General features: G+C 36.4%; 1 protein-coding gene across 3 annotated transcripts; it reads left to right on the top strand.

The window, feature by feature from the left end:
• Nucleotides 1-6,865: 6,865 nt before the first annotated feature.
• On the top strand, nucleotides 6,866-22,837 carry LOC306645895 (uncharacterized protein C8orf89). 3 transcript variants are annotated; one of them, XM_079114068.1, is made up of 4 exons: nucleotides 6,866-7,111; nucleotides 9,297-9,387; nucleotides 12,528-12,583; nucleotides 22,681-22,837. In XM_079114068.1, the coding sequence occupies exons 1-4, from the start codon at nucleotides 6,985-6,987 to the stop codon at nucleotides 22,827-22,829; spliced, it is 423 nt and encodes a 140-aa protein (XP_078970194.1). In that variant the 5' UTR covers nucleotides 6,866-6,984; the 3' UTR covers nucleotides 22,830-22,837. The 3 variants fall into 3 exon arrangements, with proteins under 3 accessions (XP_078970194.1, XP_078970192.1, XP_078970193.1); XM_079114066.1 differs by having other exon boundaries at nucleotides 9,234-9,387; XM_079114067.1 differs by lacking the exons at nucleotides 12,528-12,583; nucleotides 22,681-22,837 and adding an exon at nucleotides 11,544-12,176 and having other exon boundaries at nucleotides 9,234-9,387.
• The last annotated feature ends 282 nt before the right edge of the window (nucleotides 22,838-23,119 follow it).

Genomic DNA, 23,119 nt, shown 5'->3' with positions numbered 1-23,119 from the left:
CAAATTTGATCTGTAATCTCATCCCAATATATTGTTTCATTAGCTCTCACAATGCCCTTATCTGAACCCCCTTTTCCAGGCAAACTAGAATGCAAACATCCCAGTCTCCATGACAGCTTTCCCTTCTATATCTGGGTAGAATGCCTTTCCCCACATTTCAGCCTGTCTGAATCCTGTTTAAATGCCATTGTCTTCTTTCTTGAACCTCTACCTGAAAATATTCTCTCCCTCCTCTTAACTCATCTAATACTTTATCTCCTAAGGCTTTAATTTTACATACCCTGCCTTCCAGTTATATAAGTGACTGTTTTCCTCCTTCCATATTGGAAATTGCATGAAGGCAGAATCTGTATTTAGTTTATCTTTGTATTTCTCATACATATGGCACATTGATTTGTACATAGTACATGGGTAGTGAATACATTTGAGTAAGAGCTAATATATTACTTGGGAATAAAAAAGTCACAGGTGTTAGCATAATGCTAGCTGGAGTGACAAACAGGTCCCAATATGTTGTGATTTAACATATAGAAGTTTGTTATTCACAATACAACAATTCCAAGACAGATGTCCCTGATCAACTGGTGGCTTTCTTCCATTTGGTAAAGAGACCCACGCTCTGCCATTCATTAGCGTTTCATTCTTGTCTAAATCCAGTCAGTGCATAGTAACCATTTTAAATACACACACATACACACACAACAGGTTGTACACCTAAAATAGACACAATAACATTTATATTTGGAAAAAGAAGTCCAGTAAGCAGAAGGAGAAAGATAAAGTGTTAATAAAGCAGATCTACTTCTTTAAATCATGTAGAAAGTTATTACACCTTGTGTTTGCTCACATTCCCACCTCTAGGAACAACTCTTAGAAGGAGAAGCAAAAATTTGAGAGACTAGTTAGACTTCTCTGCTGCAGTTATTTTCTACTTGTCAAAACCTCTGGGACTTAGCTTGTTGCCCCACAACCAAAACCCCAGCTACTTCCCCAGTTCAGTTAGTTCAGCAAAGGTGCAGGTTTACCACAGAAAGCAAATGTAGTTTCATTATTAAATTTATCATAATGAACTGTCATTGTTCATTTTATTTCCCCCAATAGGTTGCACGTTTTTATATCCCAATTATGTTGGTATTTGGGCTCCTAGCACAGTGCTGGCATTGTAAATAAATAAATATCTTTCTTAATGAATGTATAATTCTCTTTGTCTATGTCCATTTGATAATTATTTGGTCCAAAAAAACTAAAAATAAAGATGATCTTACCATCTCTTGCTTTTTTGATGTTTGGGTTATTTTCAGCCTCCTTTCTATTATAAAAGTACAGGGTTTAACATCCTTGAAGATAAATATTTGTGTGTATCAGTGATTATTCCTTTCAGATAAACTGCTGGAAATAGAACTTCTGAGTCAAAAGTATTTAAAATTGCAAGGACATATATATTGCTTGATTGCCTCCTGGAAATAAACCAACACATGCTTCTACTGAAACTTTTTAAGAGTGCCTATTTCCTTGAACCCAATCTTTTACTGTCTGTTACTGATTTAAAGAAAAAAATCCCTGCCATTTTCATTGGCTAAAGTAGTAGCTCCTTATTATTATCTTGCTTTTATTTGAACACTAGTAAGAATGAACTTTTTAATGACTTTGTATTTTTTCTGTAACAAGTTAGCTGTTCTTTAATAAATTCACTATAGATTATTTTATGATTTTAAAAAAATCTTTATAAAACTCTTTAGTTATTTGTGTCATTATTAGAAAAGTTATTCTAGGAAATTCTGGGCATTGTGGCAGAGTGGGCTGACATGGAAGACTCTCCATTTTGCTTCACTAGTTTTCAAGTACTGAATAAAACATAAGATAATTTATGGATAAGTGGTTGAGAAGGAAATCCCCAGGTGCCTAAAATGAAGGAATGTTCACAAAGAAAGCCACCATTGAGCCATCTGCTGAAAACTGGGAGTCACAAAGGAGTACTGTTTCAGTTACTATGACTGCATAACAAATTTCTCCAAAACTTAGTCGTGCAAAACAACCATTTATTGTGCTCATGGATTCCATGGGCCAGGAATTTGGACAGTGCAGAGCAGGGACAGCGTGGCTCTGTTCTACCATGTCTGAGGCTCAGCTGAAGATTTGAAGGCTGGAACCTGGAATCACCTGAAGGCTTATTCACTCCCATGTCTGATAGTTGATGCTGACTGTTGACATCTATGGATGTCAGTTGGAACATTTATATGTGGCCTCTACACATCACCTGACGTCCACACAAAATGATGCCAACGTTTTGAAGGTGCATATCCCAAGAGAATCTGGTGAAAATCAAGTCACTTTTTTATGACCTAATCTTGGAAATCACATTGTGTGACTTTCTTTGCTTTTTTTCTTCTGAGAAAATTAGTTTCAGGGAAAAGAACACAGATTTCATCTTGTAACAAAGGAGTGTCAATGACATTGCATTGGAGGAAGAGCATGTGGGATTGTATTAGTGCATGTATCTTTGAAAAATATAACATGTCACAAGTACCTTGACCCTGAGATGGTAACTTGAAAAATACTCACCATTGGACCAAGAAGTTTGCTGAGAAGCTTGCCATCCACCTGAACTGCAGAAAGAGTCAGTTGCTAGAGATCAGAGCTTCTTACCTTTTACCTGCTCAGTTCTGGGGTCTACTTTCACATTTCTACACAATCAGGGACCATAGTTCAAGAAAATGACTTATTTGCTAATCTGGTACCTCTGAAACTCCAGACCAGTCAGAGATCAGTGAAAAGCCTCTATGTACAGAAGCATGTCCCTAGCTCAAGCAAGTGTTGACTTCTCCAGACAGCGATTTCTCTAAAGATAAAACCACAGTCAAGGATTACAAATTATATGAAGAAAGTAACCACAAAGAAGGAGACTTAGCAGATGCAGTAAATGGGACACTTGTATCCCCAAACTAAAAGTAACAGAAGAGCATGAAAAAATTATAATATTCAAGGACACGAAGGAACCATGTGTGGTGTCACACATCTATAATCCCAGTGACTCAGGAGGCTAAGACAGGAGGATCACAAGTTTGAGGACAGTCTTAGCAACTTAGGGAAACACTGTCTCAAAAAATAAATAAAATAAAATAAAAATGGCTGGGGATAGACCCTGTCTCAAATAATAAATAAGTAAGTTAGTAAGTAAGTAAGTAAGTAATAAGGTTAGGGATGTAACTTGGTAAAGTACTGCTGGGTTCAATCCCCAGTAATACATATACACACACACACACACACACACACACACACACACACATGCACACACAAAAGGAGATGAAGGAATGGACATGATAAGGCAAGGATGAGACAGTATGAAAAAGAACAGGAAGATTAGGAAAATATCCTGTAACATTTGGAAAATTTGGCACAACAAAACGTTGTCCCACCTTCAAGACTAGTAGTATTAGGTTGAGATGTCCAGTATAGAAAGCTAAAAGGGAATACAGATGACTTAAATGATTCTGGTTAAAGAGAGTGATTGAGCACATTCATCGTCTCCCTCCTAAAATCCTATTGAAATGATTGGGAAAGGATTTAAAAATTAAAATGGCACAAATTTATAAAAGAGTATCAACAAAATTTTAGAAGTTGGAATCGGATGGCATTGAAAATGATTGTAGTATTGGAAAAATGAATGATTCATGGGACCACCTGTAGGAAAACGGACAACTGCATACTCATTTACTTGATACAGACAGCAGTTAAAATGAGCACACTAGATCTAAATGTATAAATAGGACTCAATTTCAAATGAGTAGGGAAAAAAGTTGTGAAAAATTTGTCACATATTCCCAGTGGAGGTCAAATGAAGCAAGACCTTTCTTGTTTTACTTCTCAGACCTTAAGCAATTGTCCTTTTCATTGTCTGGTTGGTGTCATGTTTTTCACATTTTTGTGCTTTTCATTGTTGATTTTGTTACATAAAATGAGCCCTAAGTGTAATGCTGTCTCGCGCTCCTAAGTATAAGAAAGCTATCTGTGCCTCGTGTAGAAAATTCATGTCTGCAATAAGCTTCTTCAGGCATGGGAAATAATGCTGTTGGCCAAGAGCTCAATATTAATGAATCAATAATATAGTAAGTAAGGTATCTTTAAACAAAAAACAAGGTTAGGTATTGATTGGTTGCTGGAAATGAGTAGAGATTGGTAGGATCCTAACCCAGTGTTTCTCCCAGGAACAGTGGTTCAGAATTCACTAATTGAGTTTGCAGTGACTATGGAACATAATACCGCTAATAATGAAAATCGACTTTCATGGTACTTCATCTGAAATAAACTTTATTTGCTTATTTAGACTTCAAAGCCAGGACCTTATCTGATTTGCTTCCCTATTATATCCTCAGTATCTGACATGATTGCCATTCAAGAAATTGTGATTAAATGAATGAATGGAAGGATGGATGAATAATGAGTAAGCAAACAAACATTTATTGAACTTTTCCTCCTAATTCTAAACTAGGTTACAAAAAGAAAATCTTGCCAAGCACAGTGGTACACATCTGTAATCCCAGATACTTGTGAGGCTGAGGCAGGAGGATCTCAAGTTTGAGACCAGTCTCAGTAACTTATTGAGACCCTGCCTCAAAATCAGAAGAAAAAGTAGAGAGGACTGGGGGTATATCTCAGCGGTAGAGAACCCCTGGGTTTAGTCCCGAGTGTCACACACACAAAAATAATAATAATAATAAAATTTAGAATTTAATTATTTCAGCACATGCCTGAAGTTATACATACTTGCAAATGTAGTTTTAAAAGTTTTTTTATTATGGGAAATTTCAAACAAATGTAAAAACAGAGATAAGAGTATAATGAATCCTTATTTATTTTATTTATTTTGGAATTAGGGATTGAACCCAGGAGCACTTAACCACTGAACCACATCCCTAGCCCTTTTTATTTTTTAGAGACCGGGTCTCACTAAGTTGCTTAGGGCCTTGCTAAGTTGTTGAGTGTGATCTTGAACTTGTGATCCTCCTGCCTCAGCATCCCAAGCATGTGGAATTGCAGGTATGCCCAGTCTCATAAGTTTATTATACAAACATTCTAGAAGAATCCAGTTTTAAGGAAGCTTTCTCCTGACATGCAAGATAAAATTCCTCAATAAGACTATCTTGGAGCAACTCCAATGTGGGATGTTCAGAAACTCAAGTGTCCACCGGAGGGTAGCAGGCACTTACTGTTAGTTGAAGCCTCTTCTATCCTGGAAGAGGGCTTCTAAGAGGCTGCCTTGAAGCTAAAGAACATTCTCAGGTCATCTCCACCTCTACAGATGAAAGAGAAAGAAGTTCCTTGGATGGTGTCTGGAGTGTGATTCTAAGAGTCCTTTAAGAGTGTGGAAATCATAATTTACTCCATATTTCGGTTTAGTTTTGTTACCATTTTCGTGATGTTTGGTGCTCTTGTTTGTTTATTCAAGTCTTTAGCAACAAATCCTATGAAATTGAAAGAGCTTAAGAGTTTGTCTTTAAGAACATCAAAGAAAGCATGAACCACTCTTCTTTCTTTGTTACTTAGAAGGAGGATCAACCCAAGAATAGAGAGGGTGGTGGCCTCCTTAGACAATAAAACTCTGGGACGTGCTGCAGGGGAGGAAGCCTGGGCCAGAGCCAGAGCACTTGGCAGGTCAGACTGGAGAAGTCCAAGTGGGCCCTTGGCGCTGCGCAGAGTTGGATTCTTCTTTCCCTTGCTTTCCTCCACTCTGTTACCTAACGCGCTTCACTCCCACCCTGTAGCTCATGACTGTCGGGTCACCACCCTCACTTTTAAGTGCCAAGGCTACAATTCAAGCAGACCTAAGAGCTCGTCTCCAAATCCAAAGACTTTCCTCCTGTATTCTTAGTTTGTTTTCTCCTGTTTTAATAAGTAGCCTCACCAGGACTTGACACAGCTGACTTCTCAGGAGAAGCCCTCCTTGGAGGTCACCCCCTCACCACATCGCCACCTCTGAGGCGCTCTTCTGGTGTCCTTCTTTCCTCTCCCCTCCCCTTCCCCCTCTCCTCATTTCCTGTGCCCTCACTTGCCTCCCTCTAACCCCGTACATTCTTGTCCTTCTTCTTTTTTCTCCCTCCTGCTGTGTGCAATGTGCACATGCACTCTCCAGTCATACACCCTTGAGCCTGTTGTCTCTCAACTCCTGGTGATTTTACAGGCATCCCTTCTACTAGGATTCCCTCCTGTGTGCTCCCTAGCCCCCCGCCCCATCACAGTGCTGACTAAATGGTGTTATCCATTTCTTTGTGTTTCCTTTACTGGACTCTAAGTCTATCATAGGCAGGGACTATTTGTTTAGTAGGTTAATCCAAAAGCGTGGGCAATTATTGGCATAGAATCAACCTCCAGTAAGTTATTTTGTACAAGTGAAGAAGCATAGGTGAATCTGAGTCTTGCTCATGGCTGTTCTCTTTTGGGGGTTTAGTCATGCTTTGAACATAATAGTCACCTAAGATAAATTATTGAATTGAATATATATTTAATAAATAAGCAAGATATGTGATTGGTTAGTCTGTGTTTAGTATAAATTTATGAGTATCTTGAGGACAGTTTATTTTCTGTGGGACATAGACTTTGATTTATTTTTTCAGGCACAAATGCATTTTATATTGGCAGGATTTTTTAGAGAATCCTAAGCTTTCTATTGTTTTGAAGATGACAACTTGTTGGACTTCACATTTTTTTATATTGCCAAATATCTGTCTCCTGGAATTTGAAAGAATTTGAAAAATATTTAACAATTTTAAAAGTTCTGACTATACATTTTGCTTTTTTCTTAAATGCCTCATTTTAAAATCCCAAGAATATGTATTTATAGGTTAACATGCCTATGTTAATACTTGATCTGCGTGATGAAAAACAAATGAGAAGATATTTACAAGCAATGCCTTGTTTTCTTTGTATTTTGTGTCCTGTGTCTGGAGCAGCATCTCATTTTCATCAGCACTGTTGAAAGAAGAAAAAATGTCAGTGTTATCTCCTGAAATCAAATTTGAGACTTCTAATGTCACCAGAAGTTCCCTGAACAGTTGTTTTCTTTTTGAGAGTAGTTGGAGGAAAGCAGTTTTAGAAACACAAAAGATAAGGAAAGGTAACTTTATTTTTATTGTTATTTTACCCAAGAAAATATAGAAATAGTGCCTTGAATTTACATATTTTTAAGCAGTTGAAAACACTTTATAATTTCTATGACATTTATATAATGAGAATAATATGTTGTTTATGAAAAAAATGGAAGCAAATTAATATTAATTAATGTAATTCTGTGACTAATAGATAAATTTTAGAGCATTCTCCAAGCTGGGTGTGGTAGTACATACCTGTGATCCTAGCAGCTGGGAGGCTTGGGTAGGAGGATTGCAAGTTTGAGGCCAGCCTGGACAACTTAGCAAGGCTGTGTCTCCAAATAAAAAATAAAAGGTCTGGGACTGTTGTTCAGTTGTAGAGCACTTGCCTAACATGTGTGAGGCCCTGGGTTCAATCCCAGTACCTCTAAAGGAGAAAAAATAATAAAGAATTACTTCTCTTCATATTTAGTGTACTACTCTCTCTATTGGATCATGCCAATTTTCATAAATAGTATATCCTTTTAAATATCTCAAATTGACTTTTTATGTCTTAGGGCACCCAAATCTATCTCTCTCTCTCTCTCTCTCTCTTTTTTTTTTTTTTTTTTAACCAGGGATGGAACCCAGGGGCATTTAAACCCTGAGCCACATCCCCCGTCCTTTTTATTTTTTATTTTGAGACAGGGTCTCACTAAGTTGCTTTGGGCCTCACTAAATTGCCCAGGCTGGCCTTGAACTTGCAAATCCTCCTACCTAAGTCTCCCAAGTTGCTGGGATAGCAGGTATGCTCCACCATGTCCAGCAGGATACCAAATCTTTAACAATGTCTTTATGTATCAATAATTTGAACCAAAACTTTATTTTGAGTACATCAAATGGAGAGTATCTTGTATTCTGTAGTTGCTCAATAAAGATTAGTTTAAGAATGACTGATATATGTATGAATAGTTTCCCCCTTACTTTTAACTTATAACTGTATTATTATTTATTCTGAACTCTGCCTTCAGCTTTATTGATGGAGATGTAATTCTTGAAAACAGTGAAATTCAGACTACTCAATCATTTCATCCCTTCTCGTTTTAAGTGTGTTGCCATACATATATATTTTTACAACTTTTTCGCCAGGTTCCCACTAAAGGTATTCAGAAAATACTTGCTTATCCACCCTCCTACCCTATAATCTAATGTTGAAAAGTGAATCTATATGATTTTTAGTTAAAACATTTTTTTCCCAAAAGAGGAAAAATCAAAGGTTGCTAAATGGAATTTTGAACATTTAATGGAATAACTTGTGTCTTAAATACTATGTTGCTGCTAGACTTGTTTAGTAGAAACACAAAAGCAATTCTCCAGGTTTAAAGACCATCCAAACTTTAAACTTCTTCATCTACCTTTTCCATTTAATGCCTTTGTTTTGAATTTTTAAAAATGATTTGACAATCTCTTTGTCCATTGATATGTGAGGTCACAGAATCAGCAATCTGGATACTCAGTGTTGCTGTTTATAGATGTTATGAAATTTTGTGGAGAGAAAATTAAAATCGATGCCTAAGAGAATTCTTTTATTTCTCATTGCTAGCTCAGACAATCATGCACTTCTGTTATTTACACAAAAGCAGAAAAATGAAAAGATTCAAAGTTGTAGATGATACCAGACTCTTGAAAGTGCTTTTATTTAAATGTGATGCTAATATTCGAGTAATTCTAATTAAATAAAGTAATAAAAGATGTGGATAGTAGTACTGGAAGTTCAACCCTAGGCCTCCTACATGCTAGGCAAGCACTGTACCATTAAGCTGCATTCCCCAGACCTTTTCCTTTGAGACAGGATCTCACTAAATTTCCCTGACTGACTTCAAACTTTCAATCCTCGTGTTTCAGCCTCCCGAGTCTCTGGGATTTCAGGTGTGCTCCACCACACCCAGCTCTTACTCTTGCTCTAATTCTTAATCAGTCCCTTAACCTACTACTCCCTATTGTCCCTGGGACAGGAATCGAAAGACATTTTCTTGGTAAAGATACTAGATAAATTATAATTGCTTAATTTACTTAATGGCTAATTTGATGTATTTTGTCATGCATTTTAGTATGTAGTAAAAGTAATATTCATTTAACCAAGGTGATTATGATGATATTTTAAATTAGAATACTCTTCAGCGTTTGGTCTAGCAGAATTCAAAGAATGTGTCAAAATGCCATATTTACCAGGACTGCCAACCTGCCAAAAGAGTATAAGTTCAACTCCACTGGAGATTCATAAACGACTGCTGCACACGGACACCCAGATGCCTGTAATCAGGTAGATCTTTGCGAGGTCACTTTCTTTTGTGTAACAGTTATTTGCAATAATACTGTTCAATGTAGAGATTTTGTTCTGGCTAGTGAATCTCTTTCTTGCCTAGTGATTTTTTTTTTTTTCATAAAGGATTTTTTTTAAATCTAAATTTTTTATTCAGATGGACAAACACTTTATACTATATTTTCAAGCGTAACATTGCCAGAAAGGATTATGGACTTACTTTGAAAAATCTTGAGTACCTTACCCTAGATCATGCCCAGGAGAACATTGAAATATTTAGCAATAAAAAAAATCTAACTCTGTAGTATTAACAAGTTTCTGCATCTTGAATGTAGGACCTGTGATTCAATTCTAGAATGAGGTCTAATGTGGTGGCACACACCTGTAATCCCAACAATTTGGGCAGGTGAGTCAGGAGTATTGCAAGTTCGAGGCCAGCCTCAGCCATTTTGTGAGACCCTGTCTCAAAATAAAAAATAAAAAGGGATGGGGATGTAACTCAGTGCCCCTGGGGTCAATCCCCAATACCACACACACACACACACACAAAGCATTTATGGTATCATATACTGCAACTTTTTGAATGGGATGATTTGTATATTATCTTCCAGCAATAATGAACTTTAAAGTCATCCAGGTATACAAGTACTGAAAATTGGTGTTTTAGAATATATTTCTTGAGTTTTCGAACTGATATTGTTGTTAAGGACTCTTGAAATAAATTGTGGTAATGCAAATAGATATCTAGAACATGTTAAAAATGAAAAGATGTGATAATATTTATCTAAATTAGGAAGATAAATAAGAGCTTTGGAGAAAAAAATAAAATAATTACTTGATTATCTTCCCATCCTAAAATGCCCAATTTTTACTGTTAGGCATTTTCTTCTATCCTTTTTTAGTTTCATGGATTTTATTTTAGTTGTGATTTTAGTGTACTGGCAATTTTTTATTATGCCTTTTTAAAACCTAACACATTATATATTTTTTCATATATAACCTTCAAACGATATTATTGGCTACCTTATATTTCATTGATATGTCCATGGTTTGTCCATTTTGTTTGGTGCTGGGGATTGAAACCAAGGACCCTTTACCACTGAGGTACATTTCCAGCTCTTTTAATTTTTTTAAAAATTTTGAAACAGGTCCTCACTAAGTTGCTGAGGGTGAACTTGCAGTCCCCCTGCCTCAGCCTCCCCAGTGGCTGGGGTTGCAGGCATGTGCCACCATGTCGGGCTTGGTTTTTAAAATAATACCACAATGAACAATAACCATAAATACAACATTTCTCATCATTTTTAATATTATCTGAAGACAGATTTTTCAAGGCATAAAAATATAAAAAACAAAATTACTATTTCTGAAGTGAGACTATAATAAAATAAAACAGCCTTAGCAATGGTGGAAGAGAAACGGTGAATTGCTGGCAGAATAGTTGGTGGATCCACAAGGAGGGAGGGTGGTATGCTAGAGATGAGGCAGCTTTTGAAACATAAGCATAAAACCTATTGAGGACAGTCAGTGTGCTTCATTACCAAAACCCCAGTCCCTGATCCCCAGCCTACTCCTCTCGTGTTCCTCTGTGGACACAGTGCCCTGCCAGTGGCAACACTTTGAACCAGTAGAGACCAGAATTGTTACCTTCCTTCAACACGCAGTCATCTTAAAGGAGTGGGAAGCCAGGAAAGCACCCCCTGAACTAGCCCATTCTGTTTCTTTATTTACATTCCATGTGATGTCATTTATCAAGTGACTTCTGGGATTAGAGCTGTAACTCAGGGGGTAAGCACATGCTTTATCATGTGCAAGGCCCTGGGTTCCCTCCCCAGCACCAAAAGGACTCTTAATTTGTGTGTGTGTGTTTGTTTTGTGGTGCTGGGGAGGGAACCCAAGGCCTTGGGCATGCCAGGCAAGCACTCCACCACAGAGCTGTGCCCCCCAGGCCCATTTCTAAACCTTTTATGTTGACTCGAGTGTGCATTAACTTAAGCCAATGAAGGATGATCTGAACACATTTTATTCATGTTATGACAAGCTTCCTTCATATGTAAAGTGAAATTGTGGTGACTAAGGGACAGAATGTACACAAAGTACTTGCCAAACATAAATGTTAATTCTTTTCCTTGCCTCTGACAAAAGTGTGTTCGTTTTAGCCATTCTAGTGAGAACATGTCAAGTTGCCTACAAGTATTTTATTCTCCTCTGCACATTGCACAGCGCCCTGTGAAAGAACAGTCTTGGCAAAGCAGGAAAGTACTCTTTTTGATTTGTTTTGTGTACAACTCCTTACCCTCTTTTTTTCTCCATATGTGAATATTTGAAATTAAATCTGTGATAAGAATCGAATGTTTTTTCAAATTTATTTAATGATCAGAAATTTCCAGTGACTTTCATGGTACACTCTGGAAATATAACTGATAATGGTCATCCTAGCGATGAGAGGTGAAGAGTATTTAAAAGCTGCTGCTGACTTTTAAAGTTTAAAATAGCTATAAGAAATTGAGAATTCTTATGATGGAGTATCTCATCCATAGCAGATTCCATCATCATGTATTTCCCCTAATAATCACTTATTATCTAGGCCTATTCCAGCAAGAACAAAAGTTAAATATGGCAGAATTCCAATTGCAGTGACTGATAGGTAAAAAGTGCACAAGTAAGGAATAGTGGGCGTCTGACACTTCCAGATATCCTGTTAATCTCCATTCCCCTCCTTTTAGTATTTCTTGGGTCATAGTGACAAAGTGTTATAGGAAAGATCTGTAGGAAAATTTAGACACAGCGCTCATCTAGTGGCAAAACTTACTAGGAAAATCCAAGGCATTGGGTTGGTTTATATCTGCTTCTAATTGGATTAGTTAAAATGGAAGGAGTCTCCTTTCTTTAACGTTTATTCAAGTTTCATATGATATCATGTAACAAGTGAGTTCTGGGATTGGAGATGCAGCTCACTGATAGAGCACATTCTTTGGCATGTACAAGGTCCTGGGTCCCTGCCTGCCCCCAACATGAAAACCAACAAAACCAAGCAATGAGTTTCACTGAAAGTGTGTTGCTTACCTCTTATTGTATCCTTTAAAGTCAAAGTACCCTGGGTTTATATACATGTGACTTTATGATCATATATACTCTTTTAGGATAAAGAAGACAAAGGGGACATGCACCATGATACCACTTCAGGAGAAATCAAAAGGTAAACTGGCTCATCTTTTTTCCCATCAAATGTTTTGTTAGGGTGTCACATACTTACCTGTTTTACTTCCTTTTTATTTTTTCATTGATTTGTCTTTGTTTTATTAATATTTCTTTTAAGCTTTGTTTATTTCATGAGCTTAGAGGATGTTGGGTTCATTATAAACATAACTTTATAATCTCAGGACGCTGGGATAGGCCATCATCATATCTCACTTGGGCCATGTAGTAGCCTGTAAACTGATCTTGTTTTTAAAATTATTATTATTATTATTTTGATTCATTGTACACAAGTGGAGTACAACTTTCATTTCTCTGGTTTTAGTTTCTGACTTTTGAGATTCTTCAACTTGAGGTGACAAAGCACTAAAACCTTGATCTCTAATCACATTACTGCCTTCTTCAAAAACAACAGTTTCTCATGACTGCAGATTAAAATATGACTTTCTTAATCTGTCATTGAAACCTTTACCAGCTTCCCCTAACTTTCCATTCTAGCCTTATCTTCTAATTTTTTCTTTTTCCATGAATCTTGTGTACCAAAGACATCTCACTACAGAAATGAATCCATATACCAACAGTTTGGGTTACAAAAATACCACTCTTTTTTAGTTTTTTTTTTTTTTTTTTTTTTTTGGTGTGTGTGTGTGTGTGTATGTGTGTATGTGTGTGTTTGTTTTGTTTGTTTGGGACTGGGGATTAAACTCTGGGTCACTTTTCCACTGAGCTACATCCCCAGCCCTTTTTATTTTGAGACAGGGTCTTCCTAAGTTGCTGAGGCTGACCTTGCTCTTGTGATCTTCTGCCTAGCTGGGACCCACTGCATGGGTCCCCAAAACTATTCTGTAATCAATTTATTCTAAAGTGCACAGTGACTAAGAGGGTTTACAGCACTGTGATATAGTTTTGCCATATTCGGAGAGAGAGCTCTCCTTTGAGACTTAAAAATCAGGCATCCTCATCTCCTCATTTTTAATAGTTTGATCAGAATTTTATTTTTCTAAAGTAGACACCAAAAATCTGTTGTCTCAGATTTTTCATGATGTGTTCAAGGACCTTCCTAGAAGTCCTGGTGTCTACACTTACTGCCTCATTCCTTCCTTTTACATGTGACTGATTTATGAAATTATACCAAAGGAACCATATCTAGCACATGATATAATACACATGACTAGCATTTAAGTTCTAGTCATTCCCTGAGGTAATTTTGCCCAAAGTTGATGTTAGAAGATTTGTGAGCCATACTGTCAAAAGTTTCCCATTTAAAAAAGTTTGGGAGTCTTTCGTTGATTATTGTCTAAGCCAGGGATTTTCAACAGTGATAGTATTAACATTTTGAACCAGATAATTCTTTATTATAAGGTGTGTTTTGTGCATTGTAGAATATTTAGAAGCATCCACAGCCTCTACCCACTACATGCCACTAGCACCTGCAGCTGTGAAAATAAATAAAAAGTCTACAGATATTAACAAATGTTTTTTAAAAAAGTATAGTAAAAACCTTCAGTTGAGAAGTACTGGTCTAAGCATGACACCCAGCATTATATGTTATTTACTATTTGTCTTTCAGGCTATCAAATGATCTATTCTTTACCTATGTGCACCAAATATTTCCTTCCAAATTTAAGACTTTTAAACCTTATCTATTTATTTATTTTTGTGGTAGTGGGGATTGAATCCAGGGGTATTTTAACCCAGGGACAGGGTCTCACTAAATTGTAGAGGTTGGATTTGAACTTGTGATCCTCCTTCCTCAGCCTCCTGAGTAGCTGGTATTATAGGAGTGTGCCACCACACCCCGCTTTATCTTTAACATAAACATGGTTGTCATCTTCTATCACATTCATTACTTCAGACAAACAACAAAAACTGAAATTATAAGGTCCCTATCAAGAAGGTTGGTAGTAGTCAGAATTTACAGTAGCTTTGCAAATACATCTATGGAAATTCATCAGGTTAAATATTCCTAAAATTTTCCTTGGCTATTTCCTTACTCTGAATTTCCATAAGTCACAAAAACTTCTATTATCAACAATAGGCATAAAATAAAAAGAAGAATGTTAATTGGAACAAAAGAGATGTGTTTTGCATCTTGGCCCAAACAAACATTTGTCTGCCTGTTTTCCAATAGACCAACTTTATGGCTCTTTGACAATAGGTGTGAATACATGGGGCTTTCCAGAATCCATATGTTGTAACCTAATACCTGATGCCATGAAAGGAAAAGCTGGCACTTTCTGGGAATGATTGTCATGAGGATCTTGTTCTCATGAGTAGGTTAGTGCTCTTATAGAAGAAGGCACTTCTGAAGCACTTTTGAAGGGGGCACCCTAGTGCCCTTCCATCTCTTCCCCTCTGTGAGGACTCAGCACTCATCCCCCTCTGGCCTTCCCCCTGGTGCCACGTGAGGACACAGCAACAAGGCGCCATCTTGGAAGCAGAGAGTAACCTTCACCTGCTGGCACCTCCATCTGGGACTTCCCAGCCTCTGAAACCATGAGAGATATAGTTCTGTTCTATAAATTATCCAGCCTGCATAATTTTGTTGTTGCAGCAGGAATAGGACAACACAGGTACTGTGTCTTATTTACCTTTGTAAACAAGTATCTTATTTACCCCACAGTGCTATGTAGGTTTCTTCAACAAATTTCCAGCAAGCATTTTCATTATTTTCCTTAGAGACATATAAGAAAATCGTCTTCTTTAGCGACATATAAGAAGGAAGTTTATTAATTTTTTCACCAAATACCGATTGAGTATCATATACCAGGTAGTGTTCTAGGTGCTAGGGCTCGGGGATACATCCCTGAACAAAACAAAGACTCCGTGCCATTGTGGAATGTATATTCTAGCAAGAAATAGCCCACAAACGCTCAATAAAATCAGTAAGTCAATTAGGTAGCATATTAAAGATTAAACACAGCCTGGCACAGTGACTCGTGCCTGTAATCCCAGCTTCTGAGACAGGAGGATGGAAAGTTTGAGGCCAGTCTCAGCAACTTAGGAAGACCCTGTTTCAAGATACAATATGAAAAGGACTGGGGATGTAGCTCAGAGGCAGAATGTTCCTGGGTTCAATCCCCAGTACCACCAAAAAAAAAAAAAATTACGCACAATAGAAACAAGAAATAGAGCAGGGTAAGGAAAATCATGAGATATGGTTAAAGAAGGGTGATGTAGATATATATTTTTTCTCCTCATTTTTTTTAATTTTAGAGAGATATTTATAAATTCATATTCAAAGAGAACTGGAAATGCACTTGGATTCTTCATATTATTCAATTTTATTAAAGTTTTATACTTAGAACTTCATAAAGAAAATAGGATGACTATGCCAAGGTATGTAATTATAGTTTGAGGACATTTCTCAGATTAATAAGTGAGAATAATTTCCAATAACTTGGAAGAATGACTTCTTCCTGCTTAAAAATATTTTAATTGTTCCATCCAAAATATCAAAAGTATTATCCTCATGTAGTTCTTATTTGATAGATTAATGAGAAATAAGTACTCTTCATCTGTTGGTCTTTAATAAATTTTATAGGAATGTTGTACTAATTATTGAGGATTGGCACCTTACCCTAGTAGTACCTGAATCAAGAGGAAACATCAATCTTGGTGGGCTAATTAGTATTGTTTGTGTGTGTGTGAGTGTGTGTGTGTGTAAATTCCTCTTTATTATTTGAATTTTTTAATTTTCTTTTTTTTATTGGTTCTTTTTTGTTGTATATGACAACAGAATCCACTTTGATACAATTACACAAGCATGAAATATATCTTATTCTAGTTATAGTTCCATTCTTATGGATGTACATGATTCACTGTGTTGTTTTCATATATGTTCAAGGGAAAACTATGTCAGATTCATTCCACTGTCTTTCCTATTACTATCCCCCTCCTTTCCCTCCATTCCCCATTGTCTAATCTATTGCACTTCTATTCTTCCCCTCACCCTTCCCTCTATTGCGAATTAGTTTCCACATATCAGAGAAAACATTCAAATTTGGTTTTTTGGAACTGGCTTACTTCACTTAGCATGATAGTCTCCAGACCCATTCATTTACTGGTAAATGTCACAATTTCATTCTTCTGAATAATATTCCATGGTGTATATACCACAATTTCTTTATCCATTCATCTGTTCAAGGGCACCTAGGTTGGTTCCATAGTTTAGTTATTGTGAAATGAGCTGCTATAAATATTGATGTGGTTGTGTCACTGTAGTATGCTGATTTTAAGTTCTCTGGGTAAAAACCGAGGAGTAGAATAACTATGTCTAATGGTGGTTCCATTCCAAGTTTTCTGAGGAATCTCCATATTGCTTTCCATAGAGGTTGTGCCAATTTGCAGTCCCACCAGAAATGTCTGAGTGTACCTTTATCCCCACATCCTTGCCAACATTTATTGTTACTTGCGTTCTTGATAATTGATAATTGATAATTTCTGACTGGAAAGAGTTGAAATCTAGTGTAGTTTAATTGGCATTTTTCTAATTGCTAGAGATATTGAACATTTTTTCATATATTTGTTGACCATTCATATTTCTTCTGTGAAACATCTGTTCAGTTCCTTAGCCCATTTATTGATTGGGTTATCTGGTTTTTTGATGTTAAGTTTTTTGAGTTCTTATATTTTATTTTGAGACAGGGTCTCACTAAGTTGCTGAGGGTCTTTCTAAATTGCCAAGACTGGCCTCCAATTTGCAATCCTCCTGCCTCAGCCTCCTGAGTTGCTGGAATTACAGGTGTGTACCATCCCACCCAGCCCCTGATCATATTCTTAAGATTTCCCTCTCTCTCTCTCTCTCCCTCTCAACTTCCCTTTTGTTTGTTGGAAGCAAAACAAACAAAAAATAACAATTGCATTCGAGAATTGAAAATATCTTTTTACACTTGAAACTATTCAAAGTGAAGTTACATAATGGTATTTTAAAGGAGGCTGAGGCTGGAGAATCACAAGTTTGAGGCTAGCTTCAGCAATTAGTGAGAACCTCAGCAACTCAGCAAGACCCTGTCTTAAAATAAAAACAAAGCTGAGCGCAGGTGCTTGTAATCTCATTAATTGGGAGGCTGAGGTGAGTTCTCAAATACAAGATAAAAGGGACTGGGACCAGAGTTCAGTAATGAAGTGTCCCTGTGCTCAATCCCTGGTGCAAAAGAAAAGAAAAGAAAAGAAAGAAGAAAAAGAAAATAAATAAAAAGTAAAAAGTGTTGGGGATGTACAGCAATAAAGTGCCGCTGGGGTCAATCCCCAGGACCTACATAAATATGGGTCAGTATGTTGTTTTCAAAGACCAATATGTTTGTCAATAGAAAGATTTACACACATTTATATATTTAAGGCGATATGTAGTGATTATGTGGGAACTTTGAGTTTAATGGTTCCGTGATTAAATCCTACAAATGGTAGTTACTAGGTATTGCCCTTGGACTTGTTACTTGGCCTCCCTAAATCATGTTTTAAAGCTCTGGAATCTGGGATAATACTACTTACAACTTTATTTTGTTGTTGTATTGATGAAATAGATGTAAACTTGACAAAGATAATTCAATAAGTGCCATTATTATTATTACTACTCCATAATAATGCTTGGTCAATACTGTTTCACTTAAGTGAATAATTTACTTAACTATATAATTTTACTATGTTACTTAACAGCATTCATAAGAATCTATTTTATTGGAGAAAATAACTTGATGAGGATGTAAGTCATGAAACAAGGTATTTATGGAGAGTGTGACTTTTACTTTGAAATAAATTCTATAGCATCCGTGTTTTAAGAAGCACGATACAGACTCAGAATTAATTTTAGATAATTAAATAGAAGTATTATTATTACTTTGCAAAAATAGTAGGAATTGAACCCAGGGGCATGCTACTACTGAGCTACATCCCCAGCCCCTTTTATCTTTTCTTTTGAGACAAGGTCTCACTAAGTTGATGAGGCTGCCCTAAAATTTGCGATCCTCCTTTCTTAGCTTCCCAAGTCTCTGTGATTACAAGTGTATGCCACAATGCCCAGGCAAAAGCATTATTATTATTTTTTTAATTTTTAGATTCAAGAAATTTTATTAACAGCTACTACAAACAGAAAGATAACTCAAATTAGATTACCAAAGTACAAAATCAACATACAAAAATCAGTAGTTTACATATATTCAAACAATATTTTGGAAGATTCAATGGAAGAAAGGATTTCATATATAACAGGAAAAATATATTAATATGTTTATCAATAAAAATGTGAGACCTATGAAAAATAAAAATTAAAATACCACGGAAGTAAAAAAAAAAAAGCCTTTCTACAAATAGAAGGGCCATATTATTGTGTAAATTAATTTGTAAATTAAACAAAATCTCAATGAAAACTTAACAGTTTTAAGCTATATCACCTGACGCTAAATTTAGTGAAAAAAAAAAAAAAACATAGAAGTGGGACCAGCACTAAAATACATTAAGGCATTTTAAAAAACTTAAATAATTTGAGTATCAGACTGATCTATTAGCAAAACAGAATATGCCCAGATGTAAGTACACTCAGATACATATAGAAATTGAATGTGCAAAGAGGACATCATCTCAAATCACTGGGAAAAAAGTAGTAGTCAATAAATGTTATAGGGATAAATAAAGTAATATCGCTGCCTTACCTCATATACCATGATAAATTCCATATGTACCAAAGATATTTTTTAAATAACACAGCCATTAAATAATAAGAAAACTTGAAAATTTTTTCTTTACAAATCTGGAGTTAGCAAGAACTATCTAACTTTTCATGACTCAAAATTCCCAAGTCATAAGTTATTTCACTGATACTTTTTGTTAAATAAAAACCAATTTTTTATGGAAAGAAGCATCATAAACAAACTTAAAAAAAAAAAAAAGACAACTAAAGGAGATATTTACAGCCCATATCACAAAGCGCTATCCTTCCTAACCTGTAAACTGACAAAATCATAACCCTTTCGAAACATAGAAAAAGGAAATAAAATTTGCTATTAATAACAAGATAATTAATTTGTTAAATTAACTAATTTAATGTAAATTACAACTGTGGATGAAAGACCATTTTCTCTCTCTCCATTGGCAAAAATCCAAAGTCAGCTAACATACTCTATTGATAGGACTCTGGAGGGGAAAGCATTTTCTCATGCCTTCTCACAGTGGTGTGTTAAAGTCACCCAAAATTTTTGTGTTGTGGTCTATTTGATTCCGGGAATTGAGAAGGATTTGTTTGATGTACATGGATGCACCATTGTTTGGGGCATAAATATTTATGATTGTTATGTCTTCCTGATTTATGCTTCCCTTAAGCAGTATGCAATATCCTTCTTTACCCCTTCTAACTTTGATTTGAAGTCCACTTTATCTGAAATAAGTATGGAAACCCCCGCTTTTTCACTGAGTCCGTGTGCGTGGTAGTTTTTTCCCCATCCTTTCACCTTTAGTCTGTGGATGTCTTTTTCTATGAGATGAGTGTCTTGAAGGCAGCATATTGTTGGGTCTTTATTTTTAATCCATTCCACCAGTCTGTGTCTTTTGATTGATGAGGTTAGACCATTAACATTCAGAATTATTATTGAGATATGATTTGTGTTCCCAGTCATTTTAGCTTATTTTTGGTTTTTAACTTGACTTGGTTTCTCTTTTGATTGACTTTTCCTTTAGGGTAGTTCCTCCCTTTGTTGACCTTCATTGTTGCTTTTCATTTCCTCCTTATGGAATATTTTGCTGAGAATGATCTGTAGTGCAGGCTTTCTCTTTGTAAATTCTTTTTCGTTTATCATGGAAGGATTTTTATTTCATCTTCAAATCTGAAGGTTAGTTTTTCTGGGTACAAGATTTTTGGTTGGCAACCATGTTCTTTCAGAGCTTGAAATGTGTTGTTCTAGGCCCTTCTAGGTTTTAGGGTCTGGGCTGAGAAATCTGCTGATGTCCATATTGGTTTCTCCCTATATGTAATCTGATGCTTTCCTTTCACAGCCCTTAAAATCCTATCTTTATTTTGTATGTTAGGCATTTTCATTATAATGTGCCTTGGTGTAGATCTGGTGTAATTTTGTGCATTTGGTGTTCTGTAAGCCTCTTGTATTTGATTTTCCATTTCATTCTTCAGGTTTGGGAAATTTTCTGATATTATTTCACTGAATAGGTTGTTCATTCCTTTGGTGTGTATCTCTGTTCCTTCCTCAATCCGGATGATTCTTAAATTTGGTCTTTTCAGATATCCCATAGTTCTTGGAGGTTCCAGTCATGATTTCTTACCATCTTCTCTATTTTGTCAACCTATTTTCAAGATTAAATATTTTATCTTCATTGTCTGAGGTTCTGTCTTCCAAGTGATCTAGTCTGTTGGTGATACTTTCCATTGAGTTTTTTATTTGGTTTATTGTTTCCTTAATTTCAAGGTTTCTGTTTTTTATTTCAGAATCTCTATTTGTTAAAATGATCTTTTGCTTCCTGCAATTGCTCTTTTAACTGTTTATTGGAGTGATCATTCATTGCCTGCATTTGCTCTCTTATCTCATCCTTTGCTTCACAGATCATTTTAATTAAGTATGTTCTGAACTCCTTCTCTGAAATGCTGTCATTGGATTCTATTAATATAGAATCTTGGTTTGTTTGGAACACTTTCTTCCCTTGTTTTTTCATATTGTTCACGTATCTTCCCCTCTAGCAGTGTGGATCTGGGGTACTACAGATTTCCCCCTGTAGGCTTATTGTGACCCTGCAGGTTTCCAAAACCTCTTCTTTAAGGGGGAGATCAATATTAACAGCACCCAGTACAGACAATATGCAGCCCTAAACCAAATAGCCCCTATGAAGATATTAACAACATTATCATAATAAACAGAGAGAATGAGTTCAATTTATTATCTACAGCATAACAAATAGATTTGCAATGACGTCTACAGTTTCTTATGGTGGACAAAGAGAGTGTGGAGGGGTGTAGGATATAACTGTTAATGGGATAAGAAAAGAGCATATAGAAGTACTAGATTGTAGGAAGAGTGAAAGTAGAATCAAAAGAAGTTGCTTGTTAGCATGAGAAAAGGGAGAAAGAGACTCTGAGGGAACAGGTAAAAAAAAAGGAAAATAGAAAGAGTGAGAAAAATAAAGAAACAAAAACTTAAAACTTTTCAAAAAGGAGGAAAAAAATCTACACTATAACAAACATATACTATTCAAACCTCCCAGTCTTCAGTAGCCTGAAGCATGAGAGGTACCCAACGATGAGCTTCTAGTCTCTAACAGGCGTCTCAGGATGGGATTGGCCCCAACTAAAGATGGCTGCTTCCACTTCCAGGATAATACAATGACTGCACTGGCTTCCAAACGTGTTGGAAAATGGGGAGCAGCAGCATAGGGCCTGGGTGCTGTGTTGGCATGGGGTGCGGTCAGTCAGGCTGGGCGTCCTAGAGGTGGGGCACAGTCAGTCGGGCTGGGGATCTGCAGGTTCTGCTGTTGTCCCAAAATGGCAGCAGCCATGTGTAGCCAAACCTGTGGGTACTGTAACAGTGGACTTCCAGACAACAGCAGGCATCTGGTGATCCGCCGGCTGTCTGTGGATCTGCGGATGATCGACAGGTGGACCTCAGGTGGTGGGTGATGGGTAGGTGAAAGGCAGGTGATGGGCTGGCAAGAGGCAGGCAAACAGGTAAATGGCAGATGATAGGCAGCAGTTACTGAGCAATCTTCACTCAAAAAGTAGTCAATATGCTGGCAGACTGCAGGTGATCAAGATGGACAAACGGGGATCAATGAGCAGCAAAGACTGCCTCACAAAGAAACAGATTTTTCTCTGCTAAAAGCCCAAGTTACGGAACGAGGAGGAATGCAGCCTCCCTTTAGTCCGCCATCTTGAATCTCCAAAGCATTATTTTTTAATTAAATATTTTTTAGGTGACTTTCCGTCACAGTTACAGTCATTGTGAGAAGTCGGCACTGGCATTTCTAATCCGCAGTATTGATTATATGAAGATCTAGTAGTGTTTTATGGTCACTTATGGAACAAATATTTTGCTCACTATATTTTGTAAACTGTTTATGCATACACACCTAATTTAATTTGAAAAGCTGATTTTCTCACCCCAGATTCTGACTTCAGCGACCCTTTTACTGGAGCACCATCTCAGTACTTACAGAGACTTTCCAAAATGGCTCTATTGGAGTGTAATACCATTCGTCAGGAAACAAGCAAAAAATCAAAAAAAGGCAAGAAGCGAGAGTTACGAGACTGCTGATAAATGCCATACGGTGTGATGCTTTTCTCACTGCTTTTAAGGTTGCCTTTTTTTTTTTGATATATGATATGATGTGCAATGATTTACATAAAAATGGAAATGTAAATAGGAAATAAATATTTTATGTTATATGTGGAATGGTTTTTTATTTTGTTAACACCACAAAATTTACATTAAAAGAATATAAGCATGAGAGAAATTATATTCCATGAATTTTATGCACATGGATTGTTCCTTTAGACTTAACTGAATCAACATTTTTAAAGTACCTGGGGGGGGAGGGAAGGGTT

Source organism: Sciurus vulgaris, assembly GCF_902686455.1.
Source record: "Sciurus vulgaris genome assembly, chromosome: 1".
In the NCBI taxonomy this organism is placed as follows: Eukaryota; Metazoa; Chordata; class Mammalia; order Rodentia; family Sciuridae; genus Sciurus; species Sciurus vulgaris.
The sequence above is the reverse complement of the archived record's forward strand: the minus strand, read 5'-3'. Positions and strand labels throughout refer to the sequence as shown.

What these genes read in the sequence shown, in the direction of transcription:
- LOC306645895 (XM_079114066.1), top strand. Translation starts at nt 6,985, where the DNA reads ATGTCAGTGTTATCTCCTGAAATCAAATTTGAGACTTCTAATGTCACC. An exon ending in AACACAAAAGATAAGGAAAG is followed by an intron (nt 7,112 to 9,233) that starts GTAACTTTATTT and finishes ATTTTAAATTAG; the next exon opens with AATACTCTTCAGCGTTTGGT. An exon ending in ACTTCAGGAGAAATCAAAAG is followed by an intron (nt 12,584 to 22,680) that starts GTAAACTGGCTC and finishes TTCTCACCCCAG; the next exon opens with ATTCTGACTTCAGCGACCCT.